We start from the raw sequence: 15,140 nt of genomic DNA, 5'->3' as shown, positions 1-15,140 counted from the left end.
CTCTTTTGTGTTAAACATTATAGTTTGGAGGCTGCCTACTCCTAGCACCCTGTGCCTCTAGTTCCCTTCCCCAGGTCACCCCTGAGGTTTTGTGGTTAAATGGTTTTGAGCCTGCCCTCGACCGATATTGGTGCAGGACAATGCGACGCTCCTCAGGACACTGCACTCTGGGGTCTTGCAGCTGAAGAAATGCAACTCTTAAAGTAGAGAGCTAATAATGCTTTGAAGCACAACCCATTTAGAGACGGAAAAGCCACATTTTTTGGTCTCTCTGATAGCGGGTTACAGATTATATTTCGGCAGGAGGGATAGGGGAAGAAGATTCCTTTTAGTGGCTGAAGTCACTGAAAGTGCTCTACCTCCATTCATAGACTGTTTAGCTTTAGGCACTTGAAGAAGAAAGAGTCCACTGATCATAATGAACTTCAAGGTTTATACCAACTGAAATGATGAGACAACAATATTTGCCTTTGATTATTTGGGGCTTTATGCACAAAGCAAAGGGGTCTGTATAAGACCTGTTCTTTCACAGTAAAACAGTCTGACTATGTCATAGCCGGTGAGATATGGTCTCTTTTCTTCAGACCAAGCATTAACCTGAATATAGAATTTTTAATCAATTGTAGGTTCTGCAAAGCATAGTGTAGAAGATCTAGGTAAAGCTTATTGCATTAATCTGTTTCAGTAGAGACAGATGCATTCATAGTTTGGTCCTTATGTGGCAAGGAGAAGAGGCGAAGAGTTTGTTTTTGAGTTCTTTTTTGAAAAATAACTAGTCACTGTGTTGATTTGGTGATTCATTCTCCACTGTGAGTCAAATCTGATACTATATATACTCAGTTTATTTTTTAAATAAGTGCTGGTTTGTCACTGAGAGACAGCAGCCAAAACAGACGCTCCCAAATAGGAGATGATCTGAAAAGCCAGAGGATTTCTGCCTTATCTCTGTTCATTTAGGTTGGTTGAAACACAACCAGTTTTCAGCCATGTACATTGGGCTAAGTTGACCAAAAGTTTTAGAACAATTTGTGTGTTATTCGTGTATGTGTAAAGTATAAAACCAAATGATTGGATGAGATGAGCCAGTGAAATGAATTAAAGATTGAAATGTAGCAGAGGAAGAAATGAACGCCAAGGAACTTGTTAGAACAAGATGTTGGGTTCTCTTTGTAAGCAAGTGCCTGAACCATTTGGGGCTAAGTCTTCAACAATGAGATTATCCAGTCTAGACAAAGGAATATGATGGTCTGTCGTGCCAACTGCAGCCAACTAATCCAGTAGGACCATTGCTGCATTAAAGGCCCCCAACTGCACACTTAGGCTTCCATCAGAAATACCGTCCACAATGGACTTAGTACTATGTCTTGAGTGGAAACCTACTTGCATTATATGTAGCAGGCTGTTTTCCTCAATATGATCGGAGAGTTAGGGAAAAACTATTTTTCCAGCAGTTTGGTCACAGAAGGAAGTTGGGAAATTGGTTTGTCATTTGAAATATTGGATCTAGTAATGGTTTTTATGCAGAGGGGCATTTCAGTTTACAAGGGACAAGTCCATGAGACATTAATTAAGTTTCTTACATGGTATCATCTAATAGCAGTAAGCAGATAAAGCTTGCCCGGGAAGTTGTCTGCTGAGGAGCCAGACATTCTTGTATTTCGTACAAGTTGGGCAGTGTTATCTTTTCCAAGAATAGACAGTAGGAAAACGGCTGGTCAGCTGTAAGGAGGAAGAGTACTAGTTAAAGTGGTGGTGGTGTTGGCTGTACGTACAGCAATCTTTGATGTAACAGTTGAGATTATTTTCCTAAAAGAAATCCACAATTTGATTGCCTGTGGGTGTAAAGCCAGAGAGTTGTGGCAACATGTGAAGGTCTTTCAATTCCTTAATGGTAGAAAATATGGCAGCAGCCATGTTAGGGGCAGAAAGATATTTTGGGGAGTAGAAAAAGGCAGTGGTTGACTTAACAAGTTTGTATTTGTACATTTGTCATTTGAGTGTGAAAGAAAGAATTTAATCTCAGCGTTGTTGGTGTTCAATGTTTGAGGTACTCACCCCATTTCATGTAGCTCAGGGGAAAATCAAGTATTTTTAGATATGATTAACACCTTCCATGCTCATGACGAGCTCAGCTCGTCATGCAGTACACTGCTCGTGTGCTCAAGAACACTGGGAATCAATGAGTTCCAGAGCTGAGGGAGAATTGCTGTAGCATTGATGTGGTTAATTTCATAGAAACTTCCCTCTGAGCAGATCAAACAAAACGTTGATTGTAAGCTTCTAATAGTAATTGGGCATCAATATCTAATTCAGATTCCTTAGGAGCTAGCCAGAAAACAAGGTGCTATATCAAAACATCCTTCCATTTTTTACATATCATTCTTTGAGAAAACCGAGTATTGTGACTGGCGGCTGTGTCATAATGCCAGACGAAGGGATTACAGAAATGGTCAGCGGAGGATTGACCATAAAAGATGAAGTTTCTGAACAAACACTATCCAGAGCATGACCATAGTTCACAGTTCATATAAGCTCTACTGCGGTGCCTTTCATGAACTTTGATACTACCCATATTGAGCACCCAATGGATACTGACACCTTTAATTATCGGTGGAATGACAAGAATGTAGATCAGCAGTTACCTGAAGATGAGGCACTTAAAGATCTGTTACATGCCTGCCCTGAGAATCAGGGAGCCGATGACTAAAGAGTCTCTATGTCGAAACAGCGGGGTAAGGGCAGTTTGCTACATGCTAGACCATTCCATCTAATGATTTGTCATACTTCTCAGAACTGAATATGCTTACTTTACAAAGGTTTAATATCCCTCTCCAGACTGCTTCAATGCAATTGTTGCTTTAATTTCAGACTGATGTGTTTTAATCCACAAAATGGAGCTTTCTTTTTACTTTAGGAGTAATCACAGTTATTTTTCATTTTAAACTTGATTCATTTTAAAAGAGTCGTGGGGCCTCACTTTTACAAGTCACATTTTATTGGGTGTTGCTTTTACAAAGAAACTTTAGGGTATTTCTCTTTACGGATGCACTGTACCCTACAATGCCCTATTGGGGGTAGTGTTGGCTAATGGTGTAGACCCTTTTCATGTGTCAATCAGTCCGACCCTACAAAAGTGCATCATCTGCACGGACGCGCAGCGGATATGCTCAGCGAATGCGCTGACCAGATGCAACACTGATAAGCCTATGGCAAACCAGTCTTTGCCTGTCCGTGCCTGGTCACCACCTGGTACACTATATGTCTATCAGCAGACTGGACATCAGAGTATTCAGGTATGGGCAAAACTGTTTATTCTTAACTTGAACCTATGCCTGATCGTTTGAGGTTTACGATTTTAACCTTACTATCGATCTTATCTTACTAACTACAGACTGAGTCCATTCTCAGTCCTGTTATAGCATGCACATTAAACCAGGAACCTCGTTTTATCACTCAGCAATCTTTAGAAGCTTTGTCAATACCCACAAAGAGTAAGTCCTCAAACATCTCTGGCATGCTCTGTAATGTTCACTCATCAGTGGAGCATAGGGCTGAAATCTGCTATTTATCTTGCAAATGAAATCTTTAGATTTTCATTCATTATTGAACCCAAACTAACCTTGGATAGTTCGTCAATTTTGGACAAACTAGTTCCTTAGGCTCATAAAATCCTTCATGTTATGAGGTAAAATAGTTGGGATAGTCACTGCTCTATATCAAGGCTTTTTGTTGTTAAAACAGAACTACTCCTTATCCCTACAACAATGTGACAACATGATAATTACACCGGATAATTAGTATTCCCAAGTAACTCTCATTTTAATTTACCTTCCCTCTCACTCTTCTTCTGATCCACTCAATTTTGTTAGAGTTATCTCTGTCTTCAAAAAGATAAGGTGTGTTGCTGGGTGACCTTTAGCTGTGGTTCGAAAGCCTCCAGGTCCTTCTTAAAATTTTGAAGAAAACATGGTTGTTTTGAAACTAAGATCAAGTTAATCAACACCTTGGTCTGATCATTTTTTATACCCCATATTTGCCTCACTAGATGACTTACTTATTCACAGAGCCTTTACTTTTTGTTGGATTGATCATCTAGCAATTCCGTTTGCTGTCCATCTTCCCTTGATCAAGAAATATATTCAGAGTAGAGTGATCATTGTTCAGCGAAAGCTTATTTTCTACCATAATACAGAATGCTTCCCTTTTACCTAAAGAGTATTTTGTCATCTTCATTGTGCTCCAAAAACCCCATTGCAGTGTAAAATGAAATCTTGGCTTCTCTAGAACTAAATTCTTCTTAGACAACATTACTACCATGATTGCTTCTGTCATTTCAAAACCCTCTAGGAAAGACTGCTGTGACACTAGAGACATTTCTTCCCCTGGAGTTGTCTCAATTTATTGAATTAATCTCAAACTATTGTCCTTCCAGGTCACCATTAGACCTTGTCCCAGCAAAATATATGCACAAACGTGCAGCTGCACCAGTAGAAGACTTTCTCTAGCTTTTCAATCGTTCTCTGAAATGGGTCTTGTTCCTCAGGCTGAGAAGAAAGTTGTGATCAGACGTTTACAGAAAAAACCTTGTTGGACCCCTCACATCCTTATACTTTTAGAGCCATTCCCCTCTTCCCTGTTTGTTAAAGCTAGTAGAGAAAATGTTTTTTGTCAACTTCAAGATTTTCAATCTATCTATCAATCAATAAATCCGTACTTGTAAAGCACAGCTTATCACCCTTGAGGGTATTCAGGTGCTGGGTTGCTGGGCTCAGTCAAAAAGCCTGGTCTTGAGTCTCTTCTTGAAGTTCGTCAGTAAGGGTGATATTCGGAGGTGGAGGGGGAGGGCATTCCAGGACATGGCGGCGAGGTGGGAGAAGAAGTGGCCTCTGCTGTGGCCACAGTTGATGCGCGGTGTCCTTGCGAGGGAGGCGGAGTGAATGTTTCTGGATGGTTGGTGGAAGTTCAGGTGTTAGTTCATGCATGCTGGTCCTTGTTCATGGAGGGATTTTAGGCATGAGTCAGCATCTTGAATTGGCATCTTTTCTGGATGGGGAGCCAGTGCAGGTTCCTCAGGTGTGGGGTGATGTGGGTCCATTTGGACATGTTGAAGATCAGTCTGGCTGCTGAGTTCTGTATTGTTTGGAGCCTTCTCATGAGTTCAGTGGTGGTTCCTGCATACAATGCTTTGCCGTAGTCCAGCTGGCTGGTGATCAAGGCTTACATGACTGTTTTTCTCGTGCTGATGGGGAGCCATTTAAAGATTCTTTGGAGCATGCTGAGAGTGTGGAAGCAGGTGGAGGAGACTGCATTGATCTGTAATTTCATGGTGATTTTGCTGTCCAGGATGATGCTGAGGTTGCAGACATGGGCTTTCGATGTGGGAGTGGGTCCGAGTTCAGCGGCCACCAGGTGTCGTTCCAGGGGGAGGAGTGATTGCCAAAGATCAGCACTTCAGTCTTGTCATTGTTGACCTTCAGCCAGTTGGCCTTCATCCAGTCTGCGCCATTCTTCATTCAGTTGTGGAAATTGGTCTTAGTGGTGGTGTGTCTGCTGAGAGTTAGAGGATGAACTGGATATCATCTACATTGGATATGATGTTGAGATTGTGAGATCTGATGATGCACGCTAGAGGTGTCATGTAGGTGTTGAAGAGGTTGGGGCTGAGGAATGAACCTTGAGGGATACAGTAGATGGTGCTTTGGGTACTGAGATGAAGGGAGGCAGGTGGATTCTCTGCGTTTGGCCAGTGATGAATGATGCAATTTTGTAGACTGCATGAATATTCTCACATCCCTCTAGGTCTGTTTTGAACCTGGAATGCTCACTGAACTGCTACTGGTCGCTGCCTAACACAACATTTGAAGATTTATGAATGCAAAAGTGTCTGGGGCTTTAGTCCTCCTGGACCTTATTTCAGCCTTTGATAGCAATATTTTTTATGTCAGACTGAAAGACTTTGACATTACCCGTTTAGCACTAGCTTGGCTGAAGGATTTTCTGAGTGAGCATCCTCAGACGGTAATGATTCACCCTTTTACATCTGAATGTAGAACCATTGAGTGTGGCATGCAACAGGGCTTGCTTATATTACCCTTGCTTTTCAAAAATTAAATGAGACCATTAGTGTACCTTTTCAACTAGTTAATAGTAAGATTCTACATGTACTCTGATGATATTCAACTTGTATTCAACTTATTGTCTCATTCAAAATCTGATTCCCTTCTCTCAGAGTATAGACTCGTAGATCGTTGATGGATGGCCATTAACTTTTTAACCCGTTTGGTGCTGCGGATGGCCCCCGGCCGTCCCACGTGACGGTGGACCTGTGCGGAGGACAGCCGGGGGCCGTCCAAACCCCGTCCACTGATTAAATTGCCCGCACCACAGCGGAATTTGCGCTGCGGTCGATTGGGGAAAATTAAATGTCAGCAAAACAGAAATTCTTTTAACCTCCCCAAAAATACAGTTCCATGATCTTGGCATACAAATTGACTCAAAACTTAGATTCAACTCCCTTGTAGCTAAAATATCTAAGACGAGTATCAATTGTCTGTAAATTTTAAAGAAATGTTTCTTATTCTAAGATAAGGAATTCAGCACCTCTGTGATTATTGCATTAATACAATCTTGATTGGACTTCGGGAAAGTCGTACTCTTAAATACACCTAAGAGTTTGGTTACTCAACTCCAACTTTTTCAGAATGCGCGCACTCTCCTACTTTGTGATTCTAAAAATTTACTCCATCTCTCCTGTCCTCAAAACTTTGCACTGGTTACTAGTACACAAGCCCTGAGGATTATGCATAATGCAATTTTCATACATAAATCTGTATTTCTTGAGACAATTTTACTTGGTACAAGCCAACCAGACAGCTTTGTTATAAAAAATAAATTCTTGCTATAAGCTCCCAGATTTAAAACCGCTCCCTTCTAGACAATTCTTTTTTGGCCTCCGCAGTAAAAGTTTGGAATTCTTTACCTTTTTACCTAGAGAGTTAGCCATCACCTCCTTTCTTTGAGAAAGCGTGAAAATGTTTCTTTTTAAAGCTTATTTTTGGATTAGCAGTTTTGTTATTTTATCTTCATTCAAACACTTAGCTCACCCAAAGGAAAAAAAGTTTTTAAAGAGTAGTTGGCTAGATCCCCTCCCCAAACTCTGCTGTTATCACTGCAAGTATCCTTCATAGATTACATGTGACTACCGGAACCGTGTACGTTTTCAAACATTCACTGTCATTAAGTATTTGAAATTTTCAGCTGACTTGTTGCATTTTGTGCATAGCATTATGGGGGACTTTCTCAACTTGCGCTGAGAATTCTTTAAAGTTTTCAAGCAAGAGAGATCTATTAAAGTCTGCTGACTTCAGAAGTTGTTCAAAGTGTGTTTCTGGAAACTACCAACAGTGAGAGGGGTTGGCCTAACTGCTAAGGCGCTCGACCTCGGACCTGGGGATCTGGGCTCGAGTCTCGGTAACGACGCCAAAAACCCCCTGTGATTCTGGGCAAATCACTTAATCTCCCCGTGCCTAAAATGAAAGTGTATTACCAAAAGGGGGGTTGACCCATGAAAGTCACTGGGACCTGGGTAGACAATGAAAAGAGCTGAAGGGGCCCCAGTAATCACACACACAATTTGATCAACAATTATTCAAAACATCAAAAACCATACATAAATGAGCTAACATTGTTTCATTGCAATGAAGCTAAGCAACAATAATTTGCTATGAATTGAGGTACAATAAAGGTCTATTCTAGATATCGGTGCCCTGGGAGGGGGAAGGGGGTACGTGCAATAGGTGAGTGTAGGGGGGGATAAGTGACATAAATACAGTAGCCAAAAGGGGGCTACACAAGATTAGGCACATGGATATGCATAAGTCAGACCCATCATAACGTTAAATCACGTTCCCGTGATCGGCAGGACCAATCCTCTAGTGTCTCACAGGACGTGTTGGCGTAGCGTGATAAGGAGATATGACCGCATCTAATGTTCGGTTCAATATCTGCAATTACTTCCTCCGTGGCTGCTAGTCACACGGGAACGTGATTTAACGTTATGATGGGTCTGACTTATGCATATCCATGTGCCTAATCTTGTCCAACACACATACGGTCAAGTGGAATTTTGGACTTCGTCCCATTTGAAAAAATTGGAGATTATTGTCCTTGGTGCCAGACATATCTGGACCTGCCATCTTTCAATCTATTGAGGACAATATCTGTGTTTGGAACACACTGTCTAAGAGGCCCTTCTTCCTCCACCGTCTACAAACAAGCATCCTGGTTGGTGTCCCTATCTCTGTCCTGATGAAGACCCCACTGCAAGGGAACTAATTAAGCCTGCGTTTCTAAAGGGGTCGAAACGTCGACTACTTTTGTTTCCAACTTCATTCTTCAACATTGTGTTATTGATTACACCTTTTTGAAGTCTGGTTTTTTTCGAAGCTAAACAACAGAATGTATGAATAGCCAGTCTATAAGTTGTAACATAGTTTTGTACATAGTAGTGTGTAGCCCCCTTTTGGCTACCGTATTTATGTCACTTATCCCCCCCTACACTCACCTATTGCACGTACCCCCTTCCCCCTCCCAGGGCACCGATATCTAGAATAGACCTTTATTGTACCTCAATTCATAGCAAATTATTGTTGCTTAGCTTCATTGCAATAAAACAATGTTAGCTCATTTATGTATGGTTTTTGATGTTTTGAATAATTGTTGATCAAATTGTGTGTGTGATTACTGGGGCCCCTTCAGCTCTTTTCTTTAAAATGAAAGTGTGTCCTCATGTAACGTAACTGGTGCTATGTAAAGCGCTCTGATAACTGATTCGGTTCGGTTCTAGTTCGCGCTATATAAAACTCTGCAAACAAAACAAAAATAAATAAATAAATACATCTGAAAATAGCTGGAGAACTAATATAACAGGTAAAAAGTGTTCCCTTGCCTTAACTCAGCTCTGTGCATTTTAGAATATCAAGGTATCTGTTTCATGGATTATTGTTACAAGAGCCACAATGAAATAAGAACGTTTTATTTTCTTTAATGATATTAGCGCTTTCCACATGGGTCTTTTTGTTTTGAAGTTTTCTGTTGTTGCTTATGAAATTCATCTGATCATGAATATATGTTATACTGCCTGCGAAGAGCAGAACATGACAACTATACTTACAATTAATCCTCTGGCAAGCATTGAATATGAACGGGAAAAAATATAGGATTTTTTATGAGACTTGTACCAACAATGGGATTGAATTTTCTTTAAATCGCCCTAGAATCAAAACATTTACTACCTACCTCCAATTGACTCGGAACTGTGCATTCAGTTGACGTCAGGACAGTAGACTAACATTCCATTTTGAGAACAGAAGAAGATACAGTTTGAATGTTTGTATTTGAATTGTGATTTAGGTTGGTTAGTAATTTCTGCTCAGTTTACCATTTTTACTGTTCAACATAATTAGCTGAGCTCATTGAGAGCTCCTTTGGTTTGATTCTGGACAAGGAAATGCTTCTTTGGATTAATCTAGTATCCATATAATAGCACTTTCAGTTTGATTTTTCACACAAGTACATGACCTGCAAAGGGATTGTTAATCTATATCTTTTGGTGAGAAATTGCCTTTACGCACGCCTTTATTTAAAACAAAAACTGAACACCAAGTTCTTTCACTAAATGCGCATACTTAGGAAGATAAATTGATTATAGAAAACATGGATGGTAAAGACTGCCAACAAACAGAAAATGTAGATGCTTTCTGGCTGTTTACTGTCTATAAACTCTATGCTCAGAGTCCTGTTTCTCTCTATCTCCTTGGCTCTCAGGAGGACCTTCAGCAGCTGGTTTTGATGCCCTTCCCTGATATTACTGTTTTGAGCCAAGATCCACTGTCAGGTAGGAACGTATGGGCCATGACCATTTCCTACATGTGTTGCAACTCTTTGTGTGGCTTTTGTACGTTTCTTGCTGTGGAAAACCCAACCTAGATGCTTTGCGATTGTCTTCCTGTGGTGATTTTCTTCTTTTCACTGTTATCATGAATGCTAGGCTCATTCTTTATTCTTATTTACATCTATGTCTCCTATCTTGCCTAATTTTTTCCTGAATTCTCCCTTAAGTGATTGTTTTTCGGGGATGTGTTGCTGTTCTTTCTGGGCTTTTGGTATCCTCACTACTGCATTCATTAGTTATACTTTCTTTCCATCCTCTTTTTAATTTTTTTTTTTATTGAGCAGAGCATATAGGAAAGACAATTCATGGTTATATGTTATAGAAAAGAAAACGAATAAAAAGAAAAAGATTAAACTCCTTAAATACATTTCAAAAGAAATCATCCTTTGATATACCTCATTATTCAGTTTGTTAAGCATAATTCAACAAGTTTATGAACCTGAGTCCTAATCTTTAACCAATCTTTAACCAATCGATAATGCTTATATCATCTATTAACAATGACAATAAACTTAAATTGCGCAGTCAGCAAAATATTTCCAGATCGCTGAAAATGTTTTAGTTGCCCCCACATATTTAGCATAAGCTTCTTCAAACTTTTTAGTACGCCTCAGCTTATTGAACCATTTCTCATAAAGCGGAGCTTCCAACAATTTCCATTTTTGTAAAATTAAAGAGTGAGCCCCCAACATTAATATAGCTAAAAAATACCCCTCTGATTTATACAACGTAACCTCCGACTTGTTATACCAAAGAGGGTGGCCTCTGCTATTGGAGCATACATTTTCTGAATTGCCCGGCTAAAATCCCCAAAAATTCTTTCCCAAAACAACCCTAGTTTAGGACAGGGGAAAAATATATGCCGCCATCCCCTTCAGTTGGGGTGAGACAACGAAAGCACCTATTTTCCACTTCAGGATAAATTCTATTTAGGGCCTTTGGAGTGTAGTAGGCCATCCAATCAGAAAGCAAGGCCATTCTTTTAAAATTGGCGGCCTTATGAGCCCTCTTTCCATCCTCTTCTCAGATCTGTTCCTATTTTTTGATGCAGGGAATTGTACAATAGTCTTTTCCAAGGAACTATCAGCACCTAGTCCTTCATGTAGGCATCACAGGCACTGGGTGCATTGCTCATATTTTGTTTACTTCTGCTTCTTCACCTGTTCTCTTTTTGCTTCATTACACACAGTAAAAACTGCACTTCAACCCTGGCCTAGGTTGAATATATTTGGTAATTACTAATAACTGAGCTGACCATCTGGTATACTTTTGAGGCAAGGGGCTACAGCTGTACATGGCGAATCTGAGGGTCACTTTACAGTATTAGGTAGAGCCACCTGTTCACTCACTGTTAAGTGTTCCAATATATATCAGAGTACCCGATTAGCTTGCAATGAACCAAAAACTGAGTTTAAGTGCCATATGGTATTGTTAGCTGTTAGCTCTCAGGGGTATCCATGGATTTTTGTGTGAGGAGGAGCATGTTTGTGTCTGTTATTCACTCTGTCTCTATCAGAAGTAATCGCTGGTCTTTTTCCCTATATTTCAGAGCAAGGTGTGGAGGAGATGCGCAGACTGCTACTGCTGCTGCTGGGCTGTGCTGTACAGGTTAGTCCAGAACTTGTGTTATGTGCATGAACTTACTTTGAGTGTCTGAAAGTACTAACTCACTTCTATATCTTTCATTTTAAAGTGTGAGCGAAAGGAAGAGTTTATAGAAAACATCCAGGTTCTGAATATCGAGACGCAGAGAGCCATTGCATCCCACATCCAGGAGGTAAGGACAACCTGACACAGAAGCAGCAGACCTATTCACCCTCCCCCCCCCCCCCCCCCACACACACACAAATCTCATAGGCCTCGAGTATCCAGGGTATATTTCACCTCCACTCATTCGATGCAAATATTACATACAGGTTCAGGAACTTAAATTTAACATGTTCATCCAGCAGACATATCCCTTGGGTTACACAGATATTACAGATTGAGGCACTCAAGAGCAGCTATATCACTCAGCATGCTTATAACTCACAGGCTTCGGACGGTATACATTTTGTTTTTGATGCTCAGATAGCTTTTGACATGGCCTATAAAAGCAGAGCATTCTCCCAGATTGCCCAGATCTCATTGACGTACATCTAAGACAATGTTACCGTTTTTCATGTCGCGCGGTGTACAATAACAGAACAGTCTTTCATTTCACATCTTCTCTGCCAGAGATCTTATGTGTAACAGATGCCTGCCTCAATTTCAGTATTAAGAAAGATAAGCAGCACAACACTTGGACAGAACAGTTAATCACACTATAATTAGTATGATTACACCTGCCCTCTGAATGACTTCTGCCTTTAGAAAATCATCTGTAAAGGACTCGATCCAACCAAAAATAGGTCAAACCTAGATGCACAGCTTTGTATTTCTTCTTAGCAGTGTACTGGACACAGTAATATTGGAGAATGGAATCAATGTGAAGTGCTGCAAAGCGAATTAGTTATAATTACACCAAACTGATGTGTACAGTTAATTACAATTGATGTAGTCTGGCATTCTGTGAAGCTCATGCTGAGCAGTGTTTATTTAACATCTGGGGTTGAAACATTTGCTAACATATTAGTATTAATCCTGAGATACTCACTGGCAAAATCATGATTTTTTTGTCGCACAGAAACACAGTTTGATGGTGATATCCAGGCATCACAAACAATTGACTGGATCTGGTGATGCAAAGCAAGCGGTGCAACTCCTTTGCACTGCTGACAGTTTGTCAGAAATAACTTCATATATCCTTTAAAAAAAGTGTGTTATGTCATTCGGACTGTCAGTGTGGAGATTCCAGTGAGGTGACAATGGAGTGCTCATAGACTCGACTGGAAGACGAGTGCAGGGGCTACTCTGGGAGGAAGGTAGTAATAGCCTCCCTCTTCTGCTGTTCTGCCCCACCAGCAGAGGAATACAACAGCGCACAGTACCTGCTGTGACCGGTGGAGGCTGTCTCTCTTGAACTTGGTCCCTCAATGGGCGGCTGGTAGCACCAAGATTACCAGAGGCTGTCCAGAAGCGCATAGGAGTAGTGAAGCATAGGGCCATGGCATGACTAGACCTGCATGAGTACTTGGATGGTTCCCCAGAGTACCCCTGGAGGGCATGAGATGCCAAAGGCATGCCAGTGGGTTCCCTTGAGTGCGTTGTCATTGGTATCTCTCTGCAACTGTGTATGTGGTGCATGTGCTTATGCCTCACTGATTGTGGCACCCTTGGTGGTGGATCAAAGTGGCCGGCGGAGAGAAGAAGACCTAACCTGAGAAGTCATAGAATCATGGCAGTCTAGAAAAAGTGCAAGGAGATGCCCTAGTGAGTTTTAAATGCTTTGTTGTGGACAATATCTTGAAATTGAACTTTCAGTAGAAGACCTTGAATATTTTATGGCGGGAGGCAACCTTCCATGTCCTAGGAGTCCCATCAACAGCCTGCCACATGATTTAACATGCAAAACAGAGAGTAAGCTAAGAGAACTTCTAGACCTACATCGGATCCTCAACAAAACTTGGTAAAATGTACCTACTGAGTTACAAACAAATAACGACAAGGTGGAGAACACAGATGATGGACGCTAGTGGTCATCCCTTGTTCCGCAGAGCTGAGAGAGGGAGTTCTTCGGATTCTTAAAAAAGAAGGTGTTCTTGGGTGAGAATAGACTTCAGCTCTTGCCTTATTTGCACTCTGACACATTGTGTAAAAACTTGAGCTTCTAGCAGTGAAAAAGGTGTTGATCGCCATGGATCTTTTTGCATCTTTTGGCTTCTCCCTGAAACTGAGAGTTTAAATAGGGGAAATCATTATGTTTTCATCCTGGTGGAAGCTATCTGAACCTTTTTAGAGGATCTTCTCAATGGCCATTGGTGATATGTTTTCCTGAAAATAATGTTTGTGGTTCACTGCTGGGGATTGTGGTGTGGCAAGGGGCTTAAAATCCTCCTTCCCAGGGACCCTCTGGAGGGAGGTGGTATGGGACTAGCAGTGTTTAATGCTTGATCTAAATAGCTTTTCTGGTGTCCCTGCTTTCTCTTCGTCCTTTGTCCATTTTTTTTACGTTACAATGATTTGTCGGTAGCGTTACGTATTTATAAAGGGTCTGTGAGTATAGTCTGAGATCACACCTATTTGGGGATTCCTAATGTTTGCAAATGGTGTATTGAGACTGGTTGTGGCGCCCCATGTGGTTGCCTAATAGATCGGAACCCAAAAAAGCTTGGCAGAAATATCAGTTTATATAGTAATATAGCAGTTTATATAGCGTGTGCAAATTTCTGACTTAAGTCTTCAGAAACATGCAAAGCTACCGGCCCATCCGCAAATGACATCTGTTGTCTAATGCGGATTTTAATTTTTTGGGCACTCTTTCAAGGAACTTTTTGAATAAAATTATAAGAAAAACACACCACAGCAAAAGATTTATCAATATGAAACATAATTTGGTGAAACCAGCAAGTTTGTCTTTAATGTGTCAACTCGTGCAAACATAAACATTCACTGACTATGCATTCGCTAACATATTAGTGAAAGAACTGTAGTGTTTGTCAATGCTGGTTCTTATTTATATGAAGCCAGATTTGGGTAATGATGTTTTTAATTATAATGACTGATGATGCAGTGCTTAGCGAGTGCATTTTAGATCTATCTTTCAAGTTTTATGTGAAATTGTATTGGTAAATGAATGCTTCACACCACTTATACAGAGTGTATCAACATTTACTAAGGAAGGGCTATGACTGCGTTTGCCTTTTGTACCGCTTCTTCTGTGAAGTTTCTACTGACATTACTTCATTATTTTTAACTATGAGGTTGAACTCATCAATCAGTGTAGCTCTCTTAATTATAAATTAGTGTTTAGGAACCTCTTTAATCACCCACCTCATATGATCAGTACATTTGTTTGTTTCCAAATGCCTTGCTCTATCATCTAGCCGCTTATTGTTGACTTTTGTTTTATAAAAGCCAATCAGACCCACTTTACGTTATATTTCTACATTAATTATAGGTCAGGATTGTTTAAATTCCTGCCCATTAGGTCAAGTGACAATCTGCTGACTTTTTGGACATATGTTTTAGAACATTAGAAATGTAGTCTTTTTACCTCTCACAAATTGACTGTACTTTAATTGGTACCATTACATCTTAAAATCTACAG

General features: G+C 40.5%; 1 protein-coding gene across 1 annotated transcript in view; it reads left to right on the top strand.

The window, feature by feature from the left end:
• LOC144781589 (protein Daple-like) overlaps nt 1-15,140 on the top strand; it is a 316,346-nt gene that overhangs the window by 95,299 nt on the left and 205,907 nt on the right. The window contains exons 4-6 of the mRNA XM_078660504.1: nt 9,826-9,895; nt 11,502-11,560; nt 11,646-11,729. Of these exons, the coding sequence (XP_078516630.1) occupies nt 9,826-9,895; nt 11,502-11,560; nt 11,646-11,729 (213 nt within the window). The remainder of the gene's footprint in view (nt 1-9,825; nt 9,896-11,501; nt 11,561-11,645; nt 11,730-15,140) is intronic.

The sequence above is a fragment of the Lissotriton helveticus genome, chromosome 9 (assembly GCF_964261635.1).
Source record: "Lissotriton helveticus chromosome 9, aLisHel1.1, whole genome shotgun sequence".
NCBI lineage: Eukaryota > Metazoa > Chordata > Amphibia > Caudata > Salamandridae > Lissotriton > Lissotriton helveticus.
Note: the sequence above shows the minus strand (reverse complement) of the source record. Positions and strands in the feature narration are given on the sequence as shown.